The sequence below is a fragment of the Rhinopithecus roxellana genome, chromosome 8 (genome assembly GCF_007565055.1).
Source record: "Rhinopithecus roxellana isolate Shanxi Qingling chromosome 8, ASM756505v1, whole genome shotgun sequence".
Taxonomy (NCBI): Eukaryota; Metazoa; Chordata; class Mammalia; order Primates; family Cercopithecidae; genus Rhinopithecus; species Rhinopithecus roxellana.
Window position 1 is genome coordinate 6,461,687 of NC_044556.1, and position 27,404 is coordinate 6,489,090.

The 27,404-nt window shown below is 49.5% G+C and overlaps 1 protein-coding gene across 3 annotated transcripts; it reads right to left on the reverse strand.

Moving 5' to 3' along the window:
- Positions 1-534: 534 nt before the first annotated feature.
- On the reverse strand, positions 535-27,404 carry LOC115899017 (nuclear factor interleukin-3-regulated protein). Of its 3 annotated transcripts, XM_030934992.1 has the most exons (5): positions 27,338-27,404; positions 23,546-23,707; positions 4,263-4,319; positions 2,085-2,182; positions 535-1,790 (listed from the first exon to the last, which is right to left on the reverse strand). In XM_030934992.1, exon 5 carries the CDS (start codon positions 1,773-1,775, stop codon positions 906-908), a length of 870 nt encoding a protein of 289 aa, XP_030790852.1. In that variant the 5' UTR covers positions 1,776-1,790; positions 2,085-2,182; positions 4,263-4,319; positions 23,546-23,707; positions 27,338-27,404; the 3' UTR covers positions 535-905. The 3 variants fall into 3 exon arrangements, with proteins under 3 accessions (XP_030790852.1, XP_030790853.1, XP_030790854.1); XM_030934993.1 differs by lacking the exon at positions 27,338-27,404 and having other exon boundaries at positions 2,085-2,195; positions 23,546-23,603; XM_030934994.1 differs by lacking the exons at positions 4,263-4,319; positions 23,546-23,707; positions 27,338-27,404 and adding an exon at positions 3,142-3,352.

Sequence of the window (27,404 nt, forward strand, 5' to 3'; positions counted from 1 at the left end):
GAATTATAAGTAAATTAGTGAGTAAGAAAATGAATGAATAAACAAGTTAGCACATAAATGAGTGACTAAATGAATAAATGAATGAAAGGATGGATGGGTGGGTGAGTAGATGGATGGATAGGTGAAAGGAAGGATGTGTAGATGAATGGGTGAGGATGGATGGATGGATGGATGGATGGATGGATGGATGGATGGATGCAAGAAAGAATGGGTGGATGGATGGATAGGTGAAGATTGGTGGATGAGTGGATGAGGATGGATGGATGCATGCATAGATAGGTGCATGGGTGGATGAATGAATAGATGGATGGATGGATGGAGGGATGGGTGAGGACGGATGGATAGATAGAAAGAAGGAGGAAGGAAGAACCAATGCATGGATGAATGAGAATAGATGCATGGATAAATGGAGGATGGATAGATGAATGGATGGATGGATGGATGGATGGACAAGTGGATGAATGGATGGAAGGATGGATGGATGACTAGATGGGTGGGTGGATGGATGGATGGATGGATAAGGATGGAGGGACTAATGGATGGATGGATGAGGATTGATGAATTAATGAATGGATGAAAAAATGAGGATGAATGGATGAATGGATGGATGGATATAGGGAAGAATGGACAAATGGAAAGGAGAAAGAAAGGGAAAAGTGACAACCCAAAGCATAGATGTTAGGGCAAGGCAAGAGCTATAGTAGAATCCAAGATGGGCTCCCATTCTCCTCCCCTAGGAGGTTTGGTATGGAAGCTGTGAAGTGGACCCTCCAAGCCAGGGCGCCCCTACTTCCTACAGGCCTTCCCAGATTGCTAATCAAGACCAAGCTGCTCATCCCTCAGACCAACCTATATTCAGCCCCCAAACACTCCCTTGCAAGCCTAGTCCTTCCCAGAGGAAGCCCTCAGAGTGGGGCCTGACCACCCTCCCAGCCATAAGGTACCCTGCCTGAGGCTCGGGATTTGATGTGCAGTTTGTGGGGCAGAGAGGGCTGACCCAGACCCTCATGACTGTTCCCTGGGACAGGGCAGGTCACCCCAGGAGACAGACCCATGGGATCAGCAGTGGGTGTCAGCAACACATCTGATGGCCCTGAAGCCCGGCATCCAGAGGGCATTGGTGACCACAGCCCGCAGTAGGGTCTGAGCTCTGGTCTGGACCCTACATACCCATCCAAGAAGTGACAGCTGAAGAGGGCAGGTGGGAGGGCAGTGTGCAAGTCCATGTCAATTCTGTTGAGGGTAGGAGGTGCAGACTCTTGGGGGGACCTAGGAGAAGTGGCCAAGCCGGTCCATCTGGGAGCCAGCAGGCAGCCCCGACATCCTGGAATCCCAGCATCCAGGGAACGTGGCCTTAAAAGGCAACTGTGAGAGCCAGACAAGGATGACAGTGCTTCAGCCCCAGGCCGGGGGTCCCCAGTCCAGGGGGCTTCCCATAGCAGGGCCTGCAGGGGCAAGGCCCGGGGCCCACCAGTCAGGGGCAGGAGGCCAAAGCGAAGCTTGAGCGCCTTCAGCTCACCCCTGAGCAGGGCATTCTCCTCCCTCAGTGCAGCCAACCTGCCCTCAATGGCTGCATCATTGAGACGGCGCTTTTCCCTGGATCTCCTGGCTGCTTCATTGTTCTTTCTCCGCTTCTCCCAGTAAACTGTGTCCTTCTTCTCTTCTGGCACGAACTCCCGCTGGCGACGTATGGTGGGGCCCCTGCCCCGAGCCCCCCACAAGGTCTTGCTATGACTCTGAGACACATCTGGCAGGCCCAAGTAACCCACATCCATGGCTGCTTGGAGAACCTGGGAAAGAGGAAAGAGATCTCGGAGTAAAGGCAGTAGGTGGACCTGGATGACTCCTTTCTCTAATTTATCCTGTGTCTCCACCATCACCCATGGAGGGGACAGGTGGAGTTGGAACTGAGCTGGAGACCAAGGTTTGATCTGCATTGGTTTGATGCCCAGTGAAGATTGGGTGAGGCCACAAAACAAGAAACCGCTAGAAAGGCTTAAGAGCAGACCACAGTCATCATGAAGAGCTGGTTCAACCCTGTACCCTCAGAAGGACACATGCTCTTCCAGGGGTTTTCTCCTTACCGTTGAGAAGGTCAGCAGACAAGCCCAGGGCTCAGTTCAGCTGGAGTTCCAAGGTAAGATTCTTGGAAACCCAGAGGGAGACAGAAGGATGACTGAACCTAGAAATAGAGACTGTGTATCCATGGAGGTAAACAGAGCCAAGTTGAGATCAAAAACTAAGCTGCTATTCACCTAAACTGTGCCCAGACTGTATCCCAAGATCGCTTCAATTTGTGGCCAGCATTTTTTACCTGCCCATCCATCCATCCAACTACCCACCCATTCATCGGGTAATCCAATCACTCGCCCATTCACTCAACTGTCCATTTGTCCATCCCTCTACCCAACTCATCATCTATCCATTTACCCATTCATTCACTCACTCACCATCCATTCACTCAAACCCATCTCCCCATTTCATTGTGCAACTCTCCATCACATCTACCACTTACTCATTCATCCATCCATCCAAACGTCCATTGATTCACTGATAGATTCATTTCTTAAAATCATATTGTGCCTTTACTAGGTATCTTTTCATCCATATATTCATTCGTTGATCTCAACCCTCCACCTGTCTATTCCTCCATTCTTTCATTCATCCAAATATCCCTCCTATTTGTCAGTCGCTCTTCTACAAATCCATTCATTCATCTGTATATTCATCCATAGGTCCATTCATTCATCCAACCAACAAAAAAGCAACTTTTTTAGAGGCAGGGTCTCACTCTGTCACCCAAGCTGGAGTGCAGTGATGGGATCATAGTTCACTGCAGCCTTGAACTGTTGGGCTCAGGCAATCATCATGCCTCAGCTTCCCAAGTAGCTGGAACTAGAGGTATATGCCATTATGCTCAGCTATTTTTAAATTTTCTGCAGGCACATGGTCTCACTTTGTTGCCCAGGTATGAAAACAAAATGCAATTCCCATGTGCCTAGTGTTGAAGAATTAGAGTGTTGGTAATTAAGGGTAGAGAAAAAAGACAAAGGTATTAGATTCCCAACTCCTAGGGTGGAGCCCAGAAAAGATGCCCAGTGTCCCAGAGTTATAGCAAGGATGGAAGACTACCTCCCTTACCTCAGCCCAGTTTCTCACATTGGTTTTCATGAAGACTCTCACACAAAGATCTGGGTTCCACCAACCACCTGGGGGATGTCATCACCTTCTGTGATTCGGATACAAAACAGGTGCAGAGGCCGGGCGCAGCGGCTCACGCCTGTAATCCCAGCACTTTGGGAGGCCCAGGCAGGTGGATCACGAGGTCAGGAGATCGAGACCATCCTGGCTAACATGGTGAAACCCCGTCTCTACTAAAAATACAAAAAATTAGCCAGGTGTGGTGGCGGGCGCCTGTGGTCCCAGCTACTAGGGAGGCTGAGGCAGGAGAAAGGTGTAAACCCGGGAGGCAGAGCTTGCAGTGAGCCGATATGGCGCCACTGCATTCCAGCCTGGGCAACGGAGCGAAACTCCGACTTAAAAAAAAAAAAAAAAAAACAGGTGCAGAGAAAAACCACAGCAAGGTGGAAGGATTCTGTCTAAAAATTCAGGACAAACTTCAGGAAAGAAGGGGCACTGAGGGTGGAAAATCGATCATCTTTGTTCTGAAAACCGAGGACTGTCATCTCCATAAGGACACATGCATGTCTCTTTTTTTTTTTTTTTGTCTACTGTTTTATTCCTGGTACCTAGCATGGTGCTTGTAAATAGTAGGTGGTAAATAAACACTTGTTGAATGAATTAATGAATTAATGAATGAACACATGAATGGAAACAACCTTGTTCACAGCTGGAGAGCATTTAACCCCCTTGCTGAACTCCCACCCGAGAAACCGTGAAAACACGCCATACTTTTCTGTTTGCTCTGGCAGAAACTCAGTGTTGAGTTTTCAGATAAATTGTAATAACTTTCCTAAATTGGGAGTATACATTCTTCTTCCCCAACATTCTAATTTAGTCTTTTATTCTTCACTGACAGCCCTTGGCCTTAGCTTCTGGGGCTACATGGTTATGTGACATAATTCAGGTCATGTTTGACAGAGGATAAAGGAATATACAACCAGCCAAATAGCAACATTCCTAGGAACTCTGATAATGATCCTAAGTCCACATTTCCCAAAGTATGTTCCTAGGAACCCCAGTTCCAACGATGGTGTGCCCTCAAAAAGAGAATACAAAAATGTTTGAGAAATATTGCATACCTTATTCCTTAGGTAGGTTAGGAGAATCACAAAGTACATCGAAGGTTCTGAGAAGTCCTGCAAAAAAAAAGAAAAAAAGTTTAGTTTTGTTTGACTTAGAAGCTTTCAAATTTATTTGCCCAAGAAATGCTTATTATACTTCACAAAACAATTTGAGGTGCATCTTTATTCATTCATTCACTGTGCCAGGTTGTAAGGTAGACAAAAGAAGAAAATCAAACTGCCTCCCAGCCTTCACAAATCTCCCAGTCTCATGGAAAAGTCGAGTGAAATTATAATAAAGAAGAAAATATGTCTAGAGAAGCTCTTTCATCTGCTCACATCACACAGTAAGTCAGTGGCAGGACTAGGATTTAAACTCAAATCTGTCTAATGTGTGAGTCTGTTCTGTCACACCATGTGACCTGCCCACGTGCTCAGGAGGCCACCATGTCTCGAAATCTTGGTTGGGCTTGGAGAATAAAAAATAAAGCCAAGCGCGGTGGCTCACGCCTGTAATCTCTGCACTTTGGGAGGCCAAGGCAGGCGGATCACAAGGTCAGGAGAGCGAGACCATCCTGGCTAACACGGTGAAACCCTGTCTCTACTAAAAATACAAAAAATTAGCCAGGCATGGTGGCACGTGCCTGTAGTCCCAGCTACTCAGGAGGCTGAAACAGGAGAATCACTTGAATCCAGGAGGCGGAGGTTGCAGTAAGCCGAGATCGCGCCACTGCACTCCAGCCTAGGCGACAGAGCAAGACTCTGTCTCAGTCAATCAATCAATGCCTTGTGGGGTTCTGCAGTAGCCCAAGTCAACAAGAACTCCTAGTTACTGGAAGGTCTCCAGCACTCATGCCCAGGACCACCTAGTCACAGGAGGGACTCCAGGGCCCATGCCCGGGAACTCCTCTGAGAACTCCTAGTCATGGAAGGGACTCCAGTGCCCATGCCCAGGACCCCCTCTGAGAAATCCTAGTCACTGGGGAGATTCCAGCACCCAAGTCCAGGACCCACTCTGAAGCCGAAAGATATCTGGGCCATCTCTCCACCTGTTGCCACTTGCTGTAGTGGTAGGCAGCTCCACACCTGCCCACATCACATGGGCTGGGGAAGCAGCTGCAGTTAGGTGGACTCTGGTCCACAAGTGCCAGGCGGGACACCCTGGGTTTGCAATTTCCTGCATCTGTCTCTGAGCTTTGTTCCGGCAGCCAGGCTAATAACATAACCCTGCTCAGGTGTCCAAGTTCACTGAGCCTTTACAGATACCTAGGGCTACCATACCCTCTATCGGGAGCATATCACCCCCATTTACAGACCATGCAACTGAGGCTCAGGAGAAGTTAAGTGGCTGGCCCAGGGACAGTCAGAGATTCCAAAAGTAAGCAGCATTCTTCTTCCAGCATCGTGAGTACCACCACCAACCCTGGCCCCAAAGCTGCCACTGACACCCCTCAAATCCTTCTCCCCTGGCCGAATTCATGCCACCTCCCACTAATCCCTCCTCCACTGTTGCATCTACTGCTCTCTCCACTCCCGACAGCCCTGGTCCCAGCCTGAGCATTTTCTGTCCCACCCGGACCCCCACCAGCCTCCATCCTTGTCCCCGCCCAAACCCACCATGAGCCCAGAGGCGGCTTTTTACAATTCCATTTATCCTCTGCTTAAAAGCCTCTGGGGTGTGCTTATGAAAGTATAAGCATCTTAGACTCCTGAAAACAGTGTTCATATGTTCCTCAATTCACCTCCACCTCCACCCCTGGATCACGAATGAAGAAGGAAGGCCCTGCATGAGCATTTATCGGAATAAACTAATAAATATATGAATATGTTTTAGAATAAACTATTCAATGCATAAATAGTTTTGGAATGAATAAATGCATGAATATTTTTGAATGAATCAATAAATGCATGGATTTTTTGGCATGAACTAATAAATGCATGGAGTTTTTTGAATGAACTAATAAATGCATGAGTATTTTTTGGAATGAACTAATAAATGCATAGATATTTGAATAAATTAAAATTGAGTGAAGTGTGGGTAAATGAATGAATGAGCAGAGGAAGGAATACTCAAAGGGCAGAACCTATGACAATGTGCGTCCTCTCTCCCCACAAAGGGCTGGGCCTGGGTCTTCCACTGCCAGGACAGCTCATCTGAGCCCCAGACAAGCCCTCACTCGGGGTCCCCCACTAGCCACAGAATTCCCCTGCCACCTTCCTGGCCCTGTCTTGGTGGGGGGCATCAGAGGGTGTCCCAACAACCATTCCAACTTCAAGCGATGTTGACCAGAGCCCAGGAATTGATGAACATCTGTGTAGAGGTCCATAGCACATTGCAGAGCTCTGAGGCCAGCATCTAGAGCCAACACCTTGGCTCTAGGAGAGAAGACAGAAGTGGTAGGCAAGTCCGGAGATGACCACAGCTGGGCTGGAAAGGAAGAGGAACACAGCCCAGGGGTCCCCAAGAGCCACACCAGAATCAGCAATGCCCAAGGAAGAGAAGTAAGTGTGGGCTGGTAGTCACATAAAGAAAGGACAGGCCAGAGTGACTCTGAGCAGTCAGCTCTCAGGCCACAAGACTGAGATAGAGGAAAATTTGTTATCACTGTGGTCTGAGTCCCTCCTGTCTGTGGCTTGGCCTGAACCCCTCTAACCACCGCCCCCACACCTCCACAGGAACCCAGAGGGAGATGAGGCAGCTGATAGTTCTGCTGCCCAAGTTTATTTAGAGAAAACACAGTAAGAGCTGGGCTGGGCCTTCCTGTGGTCGCAGAGGAAGTGCTAACGGAGGGCGGCAAGACAGGCAGCACTCCTTGCAAAGTGGCCGGAGGGGGATGAAGAAACAGGAAAAGGATCTCCCTCAGAGACGGCCCCATGGCAGGCCAGTCCCACCCAGCCCAGCAGCCTCCGCAGCTGCCTTGACCAGTGACAATCAAAGCTCTGCTTGGTCCTCTTCTGTAACAGGGAGCTCATCCCCCTCTAAAGTCACTAGAGAGAATGTTCTGCCACACCATGTGGCCTGTTGATGTGTACAAGAGGTTCCCATGTCTGGAAATCTTTTTTTTTTTTTTTTTGAGATGGAGTCTCGCTCTGTCACACAGGCTGGAGTGCAGTGGTGCAATCTCAGCCCACTGCAACCTCCGCCTCCCGGGTTCAAGCCATTCTCCTGCCTCAGCCTCCCAAGTACCTGGGATTGCAGGCACTCACCACCACACCTGGCTAATTTTTGTATTTTTAGTAGAAACAGGGTTTCGCCATGTTGGCCAGGCTGGTCTCAAACTCCTGACCTCAGGTGATCCGCCTGCCTCAGCCTCCCAAAGTGCTGGAATTACAGGCGTGAGCCACCGCGCCTGGCCATGTCTGAAAATCTTGACTGGGCTCAGAAAATAAACAGTACAAGTCTTGCGGGATTCTATAGTCACCCAAACCAGCAAGAACTTCTAGTCACTGGAAGGTCTCCAGCACCCACCCCTTTGGGAAAGAGAGGATCCAATCAGACTCTGTATTCCACTCTCCTGGTCCCTGCCTTTTGAGTATTATTTCATCTGCTCATTCATTCATTCACTCACTCACATTTCACTCATTCTTTAATTTATTCAACTATTCATGCATGTATTGGTTCATTCCCAAAATATTCATATGTTTAATTGTTTATTCTAAAAAATATGGGGCCGGGTGCAATGGCTCACACCCACAATCCCAACACTTTCGGAGGCCAAGGTAGGTGGATCATTTGAGCCTAGGAGTTCAAGACCAGCCTGGGCAACATGGCGAAACCATGTCTCTACAAAAAATACAAAAATTAGCCAGGTGTGGTGGTTTCTACCTGTAGTCCCAGCTACCGAGGAGGCTGAAGTGGTAGAATCACCTGAGCCCAGGAAGTCAAGGCTGCAGTGACCCGTGATGTACCACTGCACTCCAGCCTGGGCATCAGAGTCAGACCCTGTCTCAAAAAAAAAAAAGTCACCTGTCAGACTAGATGAGCTCTCGCGGTCCAAAAAGTTTTCCTGGAGTAGAACTAGAAGTCACTTTTGCTGGACCCATCCCTGCTAGAATTCATTCTTTCCTTACGTCCGTGGAGAATCTCCCCTTCCTCTGGACCCTGGAACCCTCTGGGGGCTTGAGGAATTGACACTGACATTTCCCTATTCCCACACCAGCCTGCTCTCCTCCAGGGAAAACAGTTCTTGTGTATTGAGCACCTACTGTATGCCAGGTACATGCAACATCTCACTTTTCGCTCACCACTACCCAGAAAGGAAAGTGAAGCATAGCTATCATCCTGATTGGACAGACGAGCAAAGCAAAGCTCCGAGAGGTCAAGTGACCCGTCTGAGGTCGTACAGCCAGAATCCAAGTAAAACGGGATCCAGTACCCAAGCCTTTCCTAATGCACCAGGTTAAACGTCCCCGGATGCTTTCACTTGTTTCAGTGAGGGCACAGTTTTGAGTTTGCATAGCACCTCTGAAGGGTAGAGGTTAGTTTCCACAGAGGAACAAAAGGATCAAGAAACCACACAGTTAACAATGCAGCAAGGCTGAGATTAGCATCCATGCTGTCAGGATGCAATGGAGTAGGCAGGATTAAGAACACCTGCTTTAACTGGGTTCAAATTCCCCCCACCTAGCTAAGTGTGCCTGGGCAAGTCAGGTCACCTCTATGAGCTTCCAATGTCTCATCTGCAAAAGGGGAATAATAGTAGTACCTACCTCATTGGTTGTATAAGGAATAGATAAGATGTGTTAAGAGCTGGTACCTGATAATAATAAATAACCCACATAGCTATTTTTTATTTGTTGTTGTTAGAATCCTCTTTTGGCCAGGCGTGGTGGTTCATGCTTGTAATCCCAGCACTTTGGGAGGCTGAGGTGGGCAGATCACCTGAAGTGGGGAGTTCGACACCAGCCTCGCCACTGTGGCGAAACCCTGTCTCTACTAAAAAATACAAAAATTAGCCAGACACGGTAGTGCATGCCTGTAGTCCCAGCTACTCGGGAGGCTGAGGCAGAATCACTTGAGCCTGGAGATGGAGGTTGTAGTGAGCTGCGATTGCACCACTGCACTCCAGTCTGGGTGACAGAGTGAGACTCCATCTTAAAAAAAAAAAAAAAGAATCCTCTCTCACTGGATTTCTCCTGCCACACTCTGTACTATCTGTGTTGAAACTATCTCTGAGAACCTTCAGACATTACCCAACACAACTGTATCTGTTTACAGATGGCAAAATGACCATCCATTCAAGACCAAATACGCACCAAAACCTCCCCATTCCTCCCAGACACTGAGAAATGGTGGGAAAACGCTAACTTGAACCAGAGACCAAAGCAGAGGTGCCCAATGACAAGGATAAAAGTCTCCCAGGCATGGAAGTGCAGAGTCCCCTAATACATAAGGTCAAAAGCATACACTTGCAGAAGTCCCAGAGCAGGGAGAAATAACCCAAAGAAGATGATGAATCTGTGGCCACTTCATGAAATTCCCACAAACCCCAACTAGAAGATATTACATCTTGATTACATCTGAGGAAATAGAGAATGTCAGTTTAATCTTGAAAGAGCTATACAATGAATATGTTAGGCGACTCAGAAAGATAAAGGAAGGAATGACAACTGTCAAACAAGAACAGGAGGTTATGAAACAAAAACAGGTAGATATAAAAAGAACCAGTTAGAGCTCAGATATGAAAAGTATACCATCATTCCTCTGTATCCTCAGGTTCCATATCCATGGATTCAACCAACTGCAGATTGAAAATACGGTATTTGAAAAAAATAACAAGACAACAGTAAAAATAATGCAAATTTACAATTTTATACGTCCCAGCACTTTGGGAGGCCAAGGCAGGCAGATCACTTGAGGCCAGGAGCTGCAGACCAGCCTGGCCAACATGATAAAACCCTGTGTCTACTAAAAATACAAAAATTAACTGGGTGTGGTGGCACATGCCTGTAATCCCAGCTACTAGAGAGGCTGAAGCATGAGAATCACTTGAGCCTGGGAGGTGGAGGCTGCAGTAAGTCGAGATCATGCCACTGCACTCCAGCTGGGTGACAGAGCAAGACTCTGTCTCAATAAATAAATAAATAAATAAAAATAAAAAATACACATATAGTATAACAACTATTTACATAGCATTTGCACTGTATTAGTTATCATAAGTAATCTAGAGATTATTTAAAGTGTATGGGAGGGTGGGGCACCGTGGCTCACGCCTATAATCCTAGTACTTTGGGAGGCCAAGGTGGGCAGATCACTTGAGGTCAGGAGTTCGAGACCACCCTGGCCAACATGGCGAAACCTCGTCTGTACTAAAAATACAAAAATTAGCCGGGTGTGGTGGTGGACACCTGTAATCCCAACTACTTGGGAGACTGAGGCAGAAGAATCACTTGAACCCAAGAGGTGGAGGTTGCAGTGAGCCAACATCGCACCACTGCACTTCAGCTTGAGCAACAGAGTGAGACTCCATCTCAAAAAATAAAAATATAAATAAATAAATAAATATCTGGGAGGATATGCATAGGTTATATGCAAATACTACACCATGTTAGATCAGAAACTTGAGTATCCATGGATTTTAATATCCAAGGGAGACTCCAGAACGAATCCCCCCCAGATATCAAGGGATGACTGCAGTTCCTAGAAAATCCAAGAGATGGGTTGACTTGTAAAAGGAAAAACTGAGACCCAAAGCTGGTAAAGAATTTATCAAGATCATATGGGGTTTTAGTGGCAGAGATGGAACTAGAACTTGGAGCTCAGAATTTAGCAGCCCAGAACTGAGGTCTAACTCAGCAACTGAGCCCTGGGGCCACTTGTGGCTCTCTAAGGGTTGTTTGTGGTTTCCCCTCCCTCTTTCCTGTTTTCTTTTCTTTCCTTGCATTGTAAGGCTGGTGCTGAGCTGGACTCCACAGTCACTCCCTAATGAGGAATGGGGCTTCCATCCCCTGACAAGGCAGGGTTGGACAGTAGGTAGAGAAATGGCCAATAGCCAAGCGTGGTGGCTCACACCTGTAATGCCAACTCTTTGGGAGGCCAAGGCGGGAGGATCACTTGAACTTAGAGTTCGAGACCAGCCTGGGCAATGTGACGAAACCCTGTCTCTACAAAAAAAAAAAAAAGAAAGAAAGAAAGAAAGAAAGTTTTCAAAACTTAGCCGGGCATGGTGGTGTGGGCCTCTGGTCCCAGCTACTTGGGAAGCTGAGGTGGGAGGATCACCTGAGCCTGGGGAGGTCGAGGCTGCAGTGAACTGTGATCACACCACTGCACTCCAGCCTGGGCAATAGAGTGAGGCTCTGTCTCAAAAAAAGAGAGAGAGATTGACAGAAAGAGAGAGAGAAATGGCCTACCCTCTCCTCCTAAATTAGAATATAATAAAATCTTAATGTCGTAAGAGTAGTTGATTGAGTGAAACTAAGAGAAACAGTCAATATTGGCCATGGGATACTAACTTAGTGACTTAACCGCTCTAAGCCTCAGCTCCTCATCTATAAAATGGTTTCAAGGTTATCATCATATGCAGATGTCGTGAGAATTAAAATGGAAACCTGTGTCTATAAGACATAAGGTACCTGGCATAGGCTGGGCACGGTGGCACACACCTGACATCTCAGCACTTTGGGAGGCTGAGACAGGTGGATCGCTTGAGCCTAGGAGTTCAAGACCAGCCTCTGCAACATAGTGAGACCTTGTCTCTACAAAAAATAAAAAATAAATGAAGCAGGAGGTTGCTTGAACCCGGGAGGTCAAGGTTGCAATGAGCTGTGACGGCACCACTGCACTCCCGCCTGGATGATAGGAGTGACACCCTGTCTCAACAATAATAATAAGATTAAGATACTCAGCATATCAGCATAGTCTCCTATGAAGACTTGGGGAGTCTTCCTGTGGTTTGCCCACCCTCTTTTTCGAGCCCAAAGACACCCCAGATGAAGATGAAGCTACAGTTACTAGGAGACTCAGAGGCCAACAGAGGAGAGAGAAGTTTAAGACTTTGAAAGGATAAAAAAAAAAAGGTGAGAAAAAGAAAAGATGAATCAAAGGAGAAGGTAGGAGGCTGCCTCACAAATTCCCCACCCATGTGGCCAGAGGGTAGCCCACAAGCTTTTCTTTTGCTCTAAGAGAGGAGCTAAAAATGACTGCAAACTCTCCAGTGGGTGTAAGATTTAACACTCCGGCAAAATGTAGCATTTGCGAGGCCAACGCACATCTGGAGAAATTGTTTAGGCACGTCGCTTACCGGGAAATACTCATTTGTTTTCATTTACATGAGATACCAATTTTTCCTGCCAAAATTGGCAAAGATTTTTTTTTTTTTTTTTTTTTTTTTTTTTTTCTGAGACGGAGTCTCGCTCTGTCGCCCAGGCTGGAGTGCAGTGGCCGGATCTCAGCTCACTGCAAGCTCCGCCTCCCGGGTTCACGCCATTCTCCTGCCTCAGCCTCCCGAGTAGCTGGGACTACAGGCGCCCGCCAGGTCGCCCGGCTAGTTTTTTGTATTTTTAGTAGAGACGGGGTTTCACCATGTTAGCCAGGATGGTCTTGATCTCCTGACCTCGTGATCCGCCCGTCTCGGCCTCCCAAAGTGCTGGGATTACAGGCTTGAGCCACCGCGCCCGGCCGGCAAAGATTTTTTTAAAATGATAAAACCTAATGCTAGCAAGGATGCAGTAAGACGGGCCCTTGTGTACCCAGAAGGTATACATTGCTTCCTGGCAAAGTAATTGAGAAATGTGAAATGAGCCAGGCATGAAGGCTCATGCCTGTAATTCCAGCACTTTGGGAGGCTGAGGTGAGAGGATCACTTGAAATCAGGAGTGGGAGACCAGGCTGGGCAATATAGCAAGACCCCATCTCTCTAAAAAAAAAAAAAGTTTAAGAAATACAAAACAAATTTGGACTCACACCTTGTTTGAAGAATGAGGGTATTATTTTTCTCCTACCTGGGTCACTACTCCAGGCTTTTCTCTATTCCTTTTCTGACCTTAGTACCCCCTTAGCCCTCCTCAAACACACCACTCCAGCCACGCAGACCATTTTTTACTTCATGAAAGAATGGTCCCTCACCTCCACATAATGTTTCTTCTGCCTGAAGCATTCTTCCCTCACCTCTTCCCTAAGCCAAATCATATTTGTCCTTTAAGACACAGCTTAGATGCTACCTCCTTCAGGAAGCCCACCAGATTGATTCCTCTCAGATAGGCCAGAAGCGCCTTCTAGGTTCCCAGGACCCAGTGGGATTCCACCATTGCTGCAGCAATCTCTCTGGGTCTGCCCCGTGTCCACAGATCTCTTGAATAGACAGTCGAATAAATACAAGAGGTGTGAGATATTTCGAGAAGGGGGTGTGCTCTATGTGGTCCGGAAAGCAAACTAAGGACCACAGAGAGGGGGATGAAGGTGCAGTTTGAACCAGCATCTGAAAGGATTTTGTAAGAATTCCAGCTCACTAACCAAGCAAGGTTGCCTTGATAGGTAATGAGCTGCCCGTCACAGGAGGTGTGCAAGCAGGGAGACTACTTCTCCAGGTCCAGCTCTCTGCCTTCTCCACCCCTCCTGCCCAGACTCGGGGGGCCTGAGATGAAGGAGTTGCTTTCCTCCCCAAGCTGGCTTTCCTCTGACTCAAAAGTCTGCCCAAGGAGAACCAGGGACCCACAGAGGCTGTTCCCACAGCCCTGGGCAGCCCAGCCCAGGTTTCTCAGAAGGGCCACATTTTCATGGGGTTCAGGGAGCCCAGTGGAACCTCGGGGCCCTGCACTCTCAATCTGATGGAGCCCCTGCCTCATAAAAGCCCCCAGCGAAACCGATCTCTAAAACCGAGACGCTTCTGTGGGAACTCAGTTTTCAAGGGGAAAGTGCAAGGCACCCTGGGACCCGTGGCACGCCCTCCCCCTCCCCCTGGCCCCTCCTGAGCCTCAGGGGAAGAGGCCGGAAGCCGCTGGTATCTCCTGTGCCCAGCCCACAAGCCCATCTAGGGTCCCACGTTCCAGGAACAGGCTGATGGGCAGGAAGTGGGGGTGGGCAGGGGTGTCCAGAGCCAGTGAGGCCAAGGACCCAGTCCCTGCTCTGCCAACGACACACTTGGACAAGTGACTCCTCTTCTTTTTCCTGAGCCTCAGTTCTTTCAACTGTCAAATGCGCACAGGTTTGCGGCAAAGGCTGAACAGGTAATCCGGTACATACACTGTTCACCAACATAACAGATATTCAGTTCTTGGACACCGGAGCTCCAAGGGAGGCTCCCCAGGGCTCACGGGGTCCAATGTGACGTCAGGACTGCGTCATGCAATGGGTGCCGTGCAGTGGAAATTCAATTCCTGAAACTCACTCCCAGTGAAATTCATCTCGGGCTTGGAGCCCTCAGCCTCTGGCCCAATGGGCCCCTCAGGTTCTGCCTTTTCCTCTCTGCAGGGCACTGGCCCTGGTCACCACACCGCCCCAAAGGAAGGAAGCTCAGAGGCACCCCGTGTCCATTCAAGGCCAAGCCCCAGTTCCCATTAAAACTCCAGCCAGGAGGGCCTCTCTTTCAGACACCTGAGTCCCTGCATTCCCCAGAGCAGGTGGCTGGACCCCACTCAGGCCAGCAAGTACCCCCCACAACACACGCACACACCTACACACACACACACCTTAATTCTATGCTGAGCCCATGAGATCATGACTCCTGGCTGACTTCGCCCCAAACTCAGCACTCATGGGACATTTACCTCCCAACTCCCACGAGCATCAAATACTCAACGTAGCCAAAACCCAGCGGGTGATGTTCCCCACCACCAGCTCACCCTCCACCTTCCTCATTTCAGTTCATGGCAGTTCCATCTCCCACTGCCACCAGCCCTGCAAGTGCTCAGGCTCAAACCCCTACTTTTGTCCTCTGCTCCCTCTTTTTCTCTCACCCCCAAATCTGACAAGTCAGGAAACTACTGGCTTCACCTTCAAAAATTGTCATAGAGGCCAGGCACAGTGGATCATGCCTGTAATCCCAGCACTTTGGAAGGCCAAGACTAGAGGATCACTTAGGGCCAGGAGTTCAAGACCAGCCTGAGCAACATAGCAAGACCTCATCTCTAAAAAAAAAAAAAAAAAAAAAAAAAAAAAAAAAAAAAAGCCAGGCATGGTGACACATGCCTGTAGTCCCAGCTACTTGGGAGGCTGAGACGGGAGGATCACTTGAGCCCAGGAGGTCAAAGTTGCAGTGAACTATAATCTCACCACTCCACTCCAGCCCTGGCAACAAAGTGAGACCCTGTCTCAAAAAAAGAAAGAAAGAAAGAGAGAGAGAGAGAGTGCGCACGCGCGTGAGAGAGAGAGAGAGAGAGAAAGAAAGAGAGAGAGAGAGAGAGGAAGGAAGGAAGGAAGGAAGGAAGGAAGGAAGGAAGGAAGGAAGGAAGGAAGGAAGGAAGGAAGGAAGGAAGGAAGGAAGGAAGGAAGGAAGGAAGGAAGGAGGGAAGGAAGGAAGAAAAAAAGAAAAGAAAAGAAAAATTTAGGCCAGGCACGGTGGCTCACACCTGTAATCCCAGCACTTTGGGAGGCAGACAGATCATGAGGTCGGGAATTCAAGACCAGCCTGGCCAACACAGTGAACCATCTCTACTAAAAATACAAAAATTAGCTGGATGTGGTGGCAGGCGCCTGTAATCCCAGCTACTCAGGAAGCTGAGGCAGGAGAATTGCTTGAACCCGGGAGGCAGAGGTTGCAGTGAGCCAAGATCATGCCACTGCACACCAGTCTGGCAACAGAGCGAGACTCCATCTCAAAAAAAAAAAAAAGAAGGAAACGAAAGAAAGAAAAAAAGAAAAGGAAAATTGCATCTAAAATCCTTTCACCTGCCATCTCTCTTGGACTCTCCTCCTCACACAGCTGGACAACTGCAACCTCCCCTCCCACACTCACTCACTCCACTCCAGCCACATGGGCCACCTCCCTGTTCCTCCAACACCCCAATGCAGTCCTGCCTCAGGGCCTTTGCACAGGCTGTTCCCTGTGCCAGGAATGCTGTTCCCCAGACACTCACATCACTCCTCCCTCACCTCCTTTAGGTCTTTCTCCTCCAATGTCACCTCCTCAGCAAGGCCTCCCCAACCCCCAAGCTAAACAGCCACCCACACACTTACACACACACACTCACTTTCTCTCCTCATTCTGCTTATTCCAGACACTTTCACTCCCCTTCTTTATTTTTTCACTTTTTTTTTTTTTTTTTTTTTTTTTTTTTTTTGAGACAGGGTCTTGCTCTGTCACCCAGGCCTGAGTGTAGTGATGCAATCATGGCTCATTGCAGCCTCAACCTCCTGTGTTCAAGCAATCCTCCCGTCTCAGCCTTCCAAGTTGCCGGGACTACAGGCATGTGCCACCACACCTGGCCAGTTTTTTAATTTTTATTTTGTAGAGACTGGGTCTTGCTATGTTGCCCAGGTTGCTCTCCAATTCCTGGCCTCAGTGGATCCTCCTGCCTCAGTTTCCCAAAGCACTGGGATTACAGGTGTGAGCCACCTCGCCTGGCCTATTTTACTGTATCTTTTGTTCGTTTGTTTTTTGAGACAGAATTTCACTCTGTTGCCCAGGCTGGAGTACAGTAGTGCGATCTCTGCTCACTGCAACCTCTGGGTTCAAGTGACTCTCCTGCCTCAGCCTACAGGGTAGCTGGGATTACAGACGTACACCACCATGCCCGGTTAATTTTTGTATTTTTAGTAGAGACAAGGTTTCACCATGTTGGCCAGGCTGGTCTCGAACTCCTGACCTCAAATGATCCACCCTCCTTGGCCTCCTGAAGTGTTGGGATTACAGGCATGAGCCACTGTGCCCTGGTTTCTTATTTTTTATTGACAAATAATAATTGCAGATATTTGTGCAGTATGATGTGAGGCTTTGATGTATGTGTACCGTGTGGAATGATTAAACCAGGCTCATTAACAAACCCATCATCTCATACACTTATTGAAATCAGTATGAAGAGGTACCAGCATTCCAGGTACTATTCACAATAGCACAGATTTGGAAGCAACTTAAATGACCATGGATGGATGAAGTGATAAAGAAAATGTGGTATAAGCCTGGGCGAAACCCATCTCTACAAAAAATACAAAAACTAGCCAGGCGTAGTGGTGCATGCCTGTAGTTCCAACTACTCGGGCGGCTGAGGAGGGAGGATTGCTTGAACCCAGGAAGTCGAGGCTGCAGTGAGCTATGATTGCACCACCGCACTGCAGCCTGGGTGACAGAGCAAAACAAAGGAAGAAAGCAAAAAAAAAAAAAAAGAGAGAGAAGGGAACGGAAAAAGGAAGAAAGAAGGGAGGGAGGGAAGGAAGGACGGAAGGAGGGAGGGAGGGAGGAAGGAAGGAGGGAGCTAGGGGGAGGGAAGGGAGGGAGGGGGAAGGGAAGGGAGGGAGGGAGGAAGAAAGGAAGGGAAGGGAAAGGGAAAGGGAGGGAAAGAAAGCAAGAAAGGAGGGAGGGAAGAAGGAAGGAGGGCAGGTGCGGTGGCTCACGCCTGTAATCCCAGCACTTTGGGAGGCTGAGGAGGGCGGGTAACCTGAGGTCAAGAGATCAAGACTAGCCTGGCCAATATGGTGAAACCCTGTCTCTACTAAAAATACAAAAAAATTAACCAGGCATGGTGGCGGGCGCCTGTAATTACAGGTGGAGGGCACCTGTAATCCCAGCTACTAGGGAGGCTGAGGCAAGAGAATCGCTTGAACCCGGGAGGTGGAGGTTGCAGTGAGCCGAGATTGCAGCATCGAACTCCAGCCTGGGCAACAAGAGTGAAACTCCATCTCAAAAAAAAAAAAAAAGGGAGGGAGGGAGGGAAGGAAAGGAAGGAAAGGAAGGAAAGGGAAGGCAGGAAGGCAGGAAGGCAGGAAGGCAGGAAGGCAGGAAGGCAGGAAGGAAGGAAGGAAGGAAGGAAGGAAGGAAGGAAAGAAAGAGGGAGGGAGGGAGGGAGGGAAGGAAGGAAGGAAGGAAGGAAGGAAATGTGATATGTATATGCAATTCAATACTACTTAGCCTTGAAAAGCAAGGAAAATCCTGTCATCTGAGACGTGGATGAACTTCCTTACTTTATCATTAGCGATGGTGTATTTGCTTGGTGTATGTCTCTGCCTAACACCAGACCCCGAGAACAGAGACCGTTCCCCCTCTATGTCCCCAGTGCCCAGAACAGCACCTGACACACAGTAGGTGCTTAATAACTGTTTGTTGAACGAGTGTAGACAATGTTGTTTAATTCTCGCAACACCCCTGGGAGGCCCCACATCTCTTTTTCCCCTGGAGGCCCAGAGAGGTGCACCAACTTGCCCAGGGTCACACAGCTGGGTTTGCTGCCTGGGCAGCTGGAGCCCAGACCCTACCCTGCCAAGCCTGAGATGTGACCTGAACTGTGAGCAGGTCCCAAAAGCACCTTTGATGCCAAGACAGAGCTCCTCTGGGACCTCCTACAGGGCAGTGGCCGGTATTGTAGGTCAGGACTGGGGGCTCATGAGGCCCCAGGGCCTCAGTCGCCCTTCTGTGAAATGGGCCCAGGAGTTCACTGAAAGAAGTGTCTTCCGGCCCTTGGAGCCCTCCCCCCGCCACCCTAGAGGTGGCCGTCCCTCCCCCATCTCCGAAACTATGCTGAAAACAGGGAAATTCTTCCCAAGCCTGGAATATACCATGGGCTCCTGGAAACAGGCCAGAGCTTCATCCCTGGGGACTCAGAGGGCACGAACTGGAGCCTGTGACCCCTCTGGGTCCCAAAATACCCGCTGGCGTCATCCAAGTCCTTTCTGAGTCCCTCACACTGCCTAAGCTAAGCACTTTACAGACACTATCTGCTGGAGGGATCTTTTTACCATGCAAATCAGATTATGCCACTTTTCTGCTTAAAACCTTTAACAGATCAAGACTGCACTCCCTTCCCCAAACTACAGGGCCTGGGAGATCCAGATGGAGCATATCCTGGCCCTACTCCAGCCACACTGGCCTTCCCACCATTCCGAGTCACCACAGGGCCTCAGCACCTGCAACGCTCTTCCTCCCTTCCCCTAGTTCCCTTATCCGCCTCCTCTGATCACAAATTCTCTGGGAAGCCCTCTCCAACCTCAGACTAAGTCAGGTGCCTCTGCTTCTGACTGCAGGTGCTTCTGCTTCTCAGCATTTAGTATTGTTGTGATTTTACAGGTATTCGTGTGATTATTTGATTAATGTCTCTTTCTTTAAAAAAAAAATTTTTTTTTTTTTTTTTGAGAAGGAGTCTCACTCTGTCAGCCAGGCTGGAGTGCAGTGGTGCGATCTCGGCTCACCGCCATCTCTGCCTTCTCAGATGAAGTGATTCTCCTGCCTCAGCCTCCCAAGTAGCTGGGATCACAGGTGCACACCACCACGCCCAGCTCATTTTTTGTATCTTTAATAGAGACAGGGTTTTACCACGTTGGCAGGCTGGTCTCGAACTCCTGACCTCAGGTGATCCACCCACCTTGGCCTCCCAAAGTGCTTGGATTACAGGCATGAGGCACCACACCTGGCCTTTAAACTTTTTTAGAGAGAGGGTCTTGCTCTGTCACCCAGGCTGGAGTGCAGTGGTGCAATCATAGCTCACTGCAGCCTCGACCTCCTGGGCTCAAACAATCCTCCCACCTCAGCCTCCTGAACAGCTGGAAGTACAGGCATGAGCCACTGCGCCCAGCAACTAACATCTCTCTTTCTTTCATGAATCCACTGCCTGTCTTTCTTCCCCGTGGTGTATCCTCACTGTGGGGGCTGGCATATAGTAGGTGCTTGATAAATACTTGTTGAATGAATGAATGAATTGAATCCTCTCATCACCCCAGATTCCAATTTGATAGATGAGGAGAATGAAGCTTGTTCACTTAAGATCACACCAGAAATCCTCACTTGTCCTGTGCAGATCCCACCCCAGACCCCCCAGGCAGCCTCCCACTCCCCGCCCCACTTCCAACTTTAGGACAATGGTTCTTAACCCAGGGGAAATTTGTCAATGTCTGGAGATATTTTTTGTTATCCCGACCTGGGGGGGTGCTACGGGCACCTGGTGGGTAGAGACCAGGGCCGCTGCTAAATGTCCCACAATGCACAACACAGCCCCCCAAGACAAAAGACTGCCTGGACCCAAATGTCAATAGGGCGTGGTGGAGAACCCCTGCTGTAGGGGAAGTGCCCATAGCTGAGCCTGTTAGGAAGATGTGCACCCCAAATAGGCTTGGGACCAGGAGCTCCTGGCTCAGAAGTGGTGGTTGTAACACCAAATCACCCTGCTACCTCTCGATCATTCTGTGTTAGGCACGCAGGCCTCCTCGCTCTTCCTCCAACATACCAGGCACTGCCCTGCCTCAGGGCCTTTGCACACACCGGCTGTGCCCTCCACCTGGAATGCTGCCGCCAGATATCTGCATGGCTGGTCCTCTCTTCCAATGCCTGTAACCGTCTCTGTACCCCCAGTCCTGCCAAACCCACCAAGCCCCTCAGCCTCAGCCTGGAAGTTTGGGGAACAACGTTGGAATGGGGTGTGGTCTCTGAGACCCAAACATCTAGTTCTTTAGGCTCATGTGAACCAGTGATTCCCACCCCCAGGGCCGATCACAGGTGGTGGGGAAAACGAGGGGTGTCCTGCCTCCTCTGCCCCTCTGAGCAGGTCTGAGAGCCCCCCAGAAACCTGCTGCAGTTAGAAGCTGGCCTCATGGTAATTATTCCAATGATTCCTCAACAAATCTTTGAAAGAAAGCACGGAGTGGAGGGACAGAGATGGAGAGAGATTTACAGTGAGAGAGGACTGTCACTCACCCACTAACTACAATCCCACACACAGCAATCAGGCTCCAGCAGACAACAGCTGGAGGTCTGTGTCCCTAACTTGCCTGCAACAAATATTCCCAACCCCTTAGCAACTGTAATTTGCAGCAGTCACGCTCCCACAACAACCTTAAAGCAACAGGACCCCGAAGCAGCCAGAGTCCCCAAGGACCCCCTGCAGACAAAAGCAATCGCCAGGCCAGGCGCGGTGGCTCATGCCTGTAATCCCAGCACTTTGGGAGGCCGAGATGGGTGGATCACGAGGTCAGGAGATCAAGACCATCCTGGCCAACGTGATGAAACCCTGTCTCTGGCCGGGCATGGTTGCTCACACCTGTAATCCCAGCACTTTGGGAGGCCGAGACGGGTGGATCACGAGGTCAGGAGATGGAGACCATCCTGGTTAACACGGTGAAACCCCATCTCTACTAAAAATACAAAAAAATTAGCTGGGCGTAATGGCGGGCGCCTGTAGTCCCATCTACTTGGGAGGCTGAGGCAGGAGAATGGCGTGAACCCGGGAGGCCGGGCTTGCAGTGAGCCGAGATCGTGCCACCGCACTCCAGCCTGGGCGACTGAGCAAGACTCCGTCTCAAAAAAGAAAAGAAAAGAAACCCCGTCTCTACTAAAAATACAAAAAAAAAAAAAATGAGCTGGTTGTGGTGGCATGTGCCTGTAATCCCAGCTACTCTTGAGGCCGAGACAGGAGAATCGCTTGAACCAGGGAGTCGGAGGTTACAGGGAGCCGAGATTGCACCACTGCACTCCAGCCTGGGAACAGAGTGAGACTCCGTCTCGAAAATAAATAAATACATAAATACATAAATACATAAATAAGCAATCGCCAATCTCCACAGATTTAGACCTCCCACCGGGGCGAAAACCGCCCCCCTCCACAAAACCACCCCAGACAGGCACAGGAACAAGACTCCTTTCAACAGCAGAGCCCCCAGAATACTGCACCCCAAATTTTTACAACAACTGGATCCCCTCAATAGTCGAACGCCAACCACGGACAAGCCCCAGGACAAAGACCCTCAGCACGGCGACTGACCCACCTAACCACCAGATTCACAGAGCCCAGCTGGACCCCCCACCTCCCCTACAGCAGATCCCAAGAATAACGACCCCTACAGCCGCACGACAGCCGGACCCTCCCTGGACCACCAGGCATCATCTTTGGAGACCTCCAGACCCGCCTTCGTTCCCCGCTACACACACACAGGTGTCGCCACCCATAGGGGCCCAGGATTAGCTGCTTTGCAGAGGTGCAAGGAGGCCATGCTCTTCCATTCACCTAGCACAGGCCTGGGCGCAGCAGGGAAACACTGGGCAGCAGCAGCTGTGCTGTGTAGGGAGCAGGGCCAGGGGCGGGGGCTGCACCCGTGGAAGTAAAAAGGCAGGACAAGAGGTTGGAGCCAGGTAGGAAAACAAGCGGGGAGAAGACGAACTTCAGACAGAAGATGGGCTGCAGGAGAAGGCGGGCTTCAGGGAGGAGGTGGGCTTCGAGGAGAAGGTGTGCTGTGGAAGGAGGTGGGTGTCAGAGAGAAGGTGGGCTGAGGGAGAAGGTGGGCTTCAGGGAGGAGGTGGGCTGTGGGAGAAGGTGGGCTGTGGGAGAAGGTGGGCTGTGGGAGAAGGTGGGCTTCAGGGAGGAGGTGGGCTTCAGGCAGGAGGTGGGCTTCAGGGAGGAGGTGGGCTTCAGGCAGGAGGTAGGCTTCAGGGAGGAGGTGGGCTTCAGGGAGAAGGTGGGCTTCAGGGAGGAGGTGGGCTTCGGGGAGAAGGTGGGCTTCAGGGAGGAGGTGGGCTGTGGGGAGAAGGTGGGCTTCAGGGAGGAGGTGGGCTGTGGGGAGAAGGTGGGCTTCAGGGAGGAGGTGGGCAGCAGAGGCAGGTGGGCTGCAGGAGAAGGTGGGCTGCAGGGAGAACACTGGCTTTGTGCAGAAGGTGGGCTGTGGGGAGAAGGAGACTCAGGAGGGCCGTCTCGGATGGAGGCCACATGGGGGTCTGCAGCCTGATGCTCCCTCCTCCTTCCTGGGCAGTGCCTGGTGCTCCCCCTTAGGGAACGGGTCAGAGGAAGCCGATGAGCGAGAGGAGAACCTCAGAGAGGGTAGAACCTGTTCTCCCCACCCTGAGAGCAGGGCTTGGATGGGGCAGCAGAGACAGGGACAGGCAGAGACACAGAGAGAGAGACAGAGATTCAAACAGAGAAACAGAGACAGAGACCCGCCTGAACCACAGACCCAGGGAGAGAGAGGGCCAGAGCTACAGAGACATGGGGAGACACAGAGAGAGACAGAGACAGAGCAGGGAGAGCGCCAAGACAGCAAACAAGACCCAGAGAGAGACAGCGCCGGAGAGAAAGGACAGAGTTGAGAGGGTGGAGGGGACAGAGATGGGGAGACAGAGTCAGAGAGAGGGCCTGAGATAGGTAGGGGGCGGCGGCTGGGTGCGGGCTCCCTGAGTATCTTCCAGCCCCCTGAATGGGCCAGCTCAGCTGGTCATCCACCTGCATGCCGTCCTCACCTGCTCTGGACGCTGTCTCCCCGGTGAGTCCCACGTGAGCCTCACCAGCCGTGTGGAACCTCCCGCGGTGAAGGTAGTCACCAGCGCTTCCGTAAAGGTGACACCCAGGCCCCCAGCCTGCAGCTTGTGGCTTTCCCTCCAGGGGTGTCCCCGCACCTGTGTCTGCCAAGGGAGCAGGTGCTGTGGGCTGCTCCAGACTCAGGGACATCACTGGAGAGCAAACAGGCCCACCAGGAGAGTACAGGGGGAGGGAGACCTGCTTGTCCAGCCCCCGGGAGCCCAGCAAGTGGGGTCTGAGCTGGCCACAGCTAGAGTCTCTCATTCCAACCCCCTAAGACCCTTCTAGAAAGATCCAGGGGCAAAGGGGAGGAGGCTCTGTCCTTCCTTACATCTGAGGACACTCTCCTGCTCAAACACCCTCTATGGCTCCCCATTGCCTTTCAGATTTTCTAATTCCTGGCCCTGAACTATTCTTGGACAAAGCCTCTCTGTCCAGCCTCTGCATCGGGGGAAACTGAGGCATGGCGTAATTAAGTGGTATGCCCCCAGGAAGAAGTGGAGCTAAGTACTACATGAGTTTTCTAATAAAAGGGCATTCCAGGCAGAGGGAGCCGCAAAGGCCCAGAGGTAGGAGTCATCATGAACCTGTCCCGGGAACCCAACAGGAAGTGGAGGAAGGTGGTCAGAACTGCTGATAGGAAAATTTCTGCAAGTGGCTGCGGGGTTGACTGGACTCCACTGGCAGAGCGGGAGCCTTGCGATGAGGGAGGAGGCCGAGCCACACTGCAGATTGGAAGAGAAGACGTGAGGTGCGACCCTGAGGCGGGGCTGGAGTTGAGATTCACCCTGCGGAGTCGCTGAGCGAGCCTAGGCTTGGGAACAGCGGCGCCTGGTGGGCGCTGTGTGGAACTTCACCCCCCTTCATTGGTTGATTCAACAGATGTTTATTTCTTTTTCTTTTTCTTTTTTCTTTTTTATTCTTCTCTTTTTTTAATAAATATTTTTGAGGCAGGACTCGCTTTCTCTGTCACCCAGGCTGGAGTGCAGTGGCGCCAACACAGCTCACTGCAGCCTTGACCTCCTGGGCTCAAGAGATCCTCCCACATCAGCCTCCTAGTAACTGGGATTACAGATGCATGCCACAAAGCCTGGCTAATTTTCTGGTTTGTAGAGATGGGGTCTCGCCATGTTGCCCAGGCTGGTCTCGAACTCCTGGGCTCAAACAGTCCTCCCGCCTTGGCCTCCCAAAGTGCTGAGATTACAGGCATGTGCCACCATGGCCAGCCATAAATATTTTTTTTAATTTCAATAGCTTTTGGGGTAAAAGTGGTTTTTGTTTTTTTGTTTTTGGTTAGTTGGTTTGTTTGTTTGTTTTCAGATGGAGTTTCGCTCTTGTTGCCCAGGCTGGAGTGCAATGGGACGACCTCAGCTCACTGCAACCTCTACTACCCAGGTTCAAGCAATTCTCCTGCCTCAGCCTCCGGATAAGGTGGGACTACAGGCACCTGCCACCATGCTCAGCTAATTATTTTGTGTTTTTAGTAGAAACAGGGTTTCACCATGCTGGCCAGGCTGATCTCAAACCCCTGACCTCAGGTGATCCACCTGCTTTGACCTCCCAAAGAGCTGGGATTACAAGCGTGAGCCACCGTGCCTGGCCTGGTTTTGACTACATGGATGAATTGTTTAGCAGTGAAGTCTGAGATTTTGGTGCACCCGTCACCTGGAAATATACACTGTACCCCATATGTAACCTTTTATCCCTCATCCCCCTCCCAACCTTTCCCACTCCAAGGGCCTGAAGTCCATTATATCATTCTATGTGTTTGCGTCCTCATAGCTTAGCTCCCACTTACAAGTGAGAACACATGATATTTGGTTTTCCGTTCCAGAATTACTTCACTTAGAATAATGGCCCCTAGCTCCATCCAAATTGCTGCAAAAGACATTATTTCATTCTTTTCATGGCTGAATAATATTCCATGATGTGTATATACCATGTTTTCTTTATCCACTCATTGATTGATAGGCACGCCGGTTAGTTCCATATCTTTGCAATTGCGAGTTGTGCTGCACAAAACATATGCGTGCAGGTGAACATTTATCTCGAGCAGTGTTCCTGGAGTATTTGACACCAACTGGGATCATTTTTCAATTTCTCCTCTCTATGAAATAGACTCATCTTCAGCAATAATCATGAAATAAAATAACCATGAAATAAATGCAGGCCAGGTGCAGTAGCTCACGCCTGTAATCCCAGCACTTTGGGAGGCCGAGGTGGGCAGATCAACTGAGATCAGGAGTTCGAGACCAGCCTGGCCAACATGGCGAAACCCTGTCTCTACTAAAAATGCAAAAATTAGCTGGGTGTGGTGGTGCATGCCTATAATCCCAGCTACTTGGGAGGCTGAGGCAGGAGAATCACTTGAACCCAGGAGGCAGAGTTTGCAGTGAGCCAAGATCATGCCATTGCACTCCAGCCTGGGCAACAAGAGCAAAACTCTGTCAAGAAGAAAGAAAAGAGAGAGAGAGAGAGAGAGAGGGAGAGGAGGAGGAGAGAGAGAGAGGGAGGGAGGGAGGGGAGGGAAGGGAGGCGGGGAAGGAAGGAAGGACGGACAGAAAAGAAAGGAAAAAAGAACAGAAAGAAAAATAACGAAGAACGAAAGAAGAAAGAAAGAAAGAAAGAAAGGACAAGAAAGACAGAGAATAAGAAAAGGAAGACAGAAAAGTAACGAAAGAAAAGAGAAGAAAGAAGAAAAGAAAGAAAGAAAGAAGAAAGAAAGAAAGAAAGAAAGAAAGAAAGAAAGAAAGAAAGAAAGAAAGAAAGAAAGAAAGAAAGAGGAAGGAAGGAAATGCAGACACTGAAAATTTGGTTAATGTCTGATATAATTGTATTTATGTAAATAATTGTCTAGTAACTAAGGGAACTTTAATAAAACCGAAATATTTGCAAGCAGTGCAATTCCAGTGAGTCATTAAATCAATGGTGTAAAGAATGATGTAAAATAATGTAACATTTTATTTTCTTGGCTCATTCTTTTTAGCGTGAAGACAATGAACAAATTTTAAAACATAAGTTTCCATTTTAAAGATATCATTCGAATTCAGCACTAGAGTTCATTTATGAACTAAAATTTACACTTACAAACAAATATACCTAACGGTTTACAGTGCTCCGCTGGTTTCAATACAAATAAAATCTCCCAGTGGTCACAGCAAAGTACAGAATTGAAGTCATTCAAGTTCTGTGTTTTCATCTTTAAATCATCTTTTATTATTTCTTTCTAATCTAAATCCAGGAAGATGTAGATGTATTATTCTATCATGAGGTTTAGAGACACTCAAGCCATTCCAAACCATTATGTTTCTCCAAATGAAAGTAGATAGTTGAATGATGGTTGCCAGAGGCCAGGAAGGGTAGTGAGGAGGAAGAGGGAGAAGGGATGTTTAATGGGTCCAAAATACAGTTACAGGCCGGGCACAGTGGTTCACACCTGTGATCCCAGCACTTCAGGAGGCCGGAGAAGGAGGATCACTTGAGGCCAGGAGTTCGAGACCAGCCTGGGAAACATAGTGAGATCCCACATCTCTATTAAGAGCTTAAAAATTAGCCAGGCATGGGGGCATATTCCTGTGGTCTCAGCTACTCAGGAGGCTGAGGTAGGAGGATGGCTTGAGCCCAGGAATTTAAAGCTGGAATGAGCTGTGATCTCCCCACTGCACTCCAGCCTGGGCAACAGAGTGAGACCCTGTCTCTAAAGAAAGAAAAAAGTTAGATAGAAGAAATAATACCTATTGTTCCGTAGCACAATAGGGCACCCATGGTTAATGATAACTTATTGAAGGCCGGGCGTGGTGG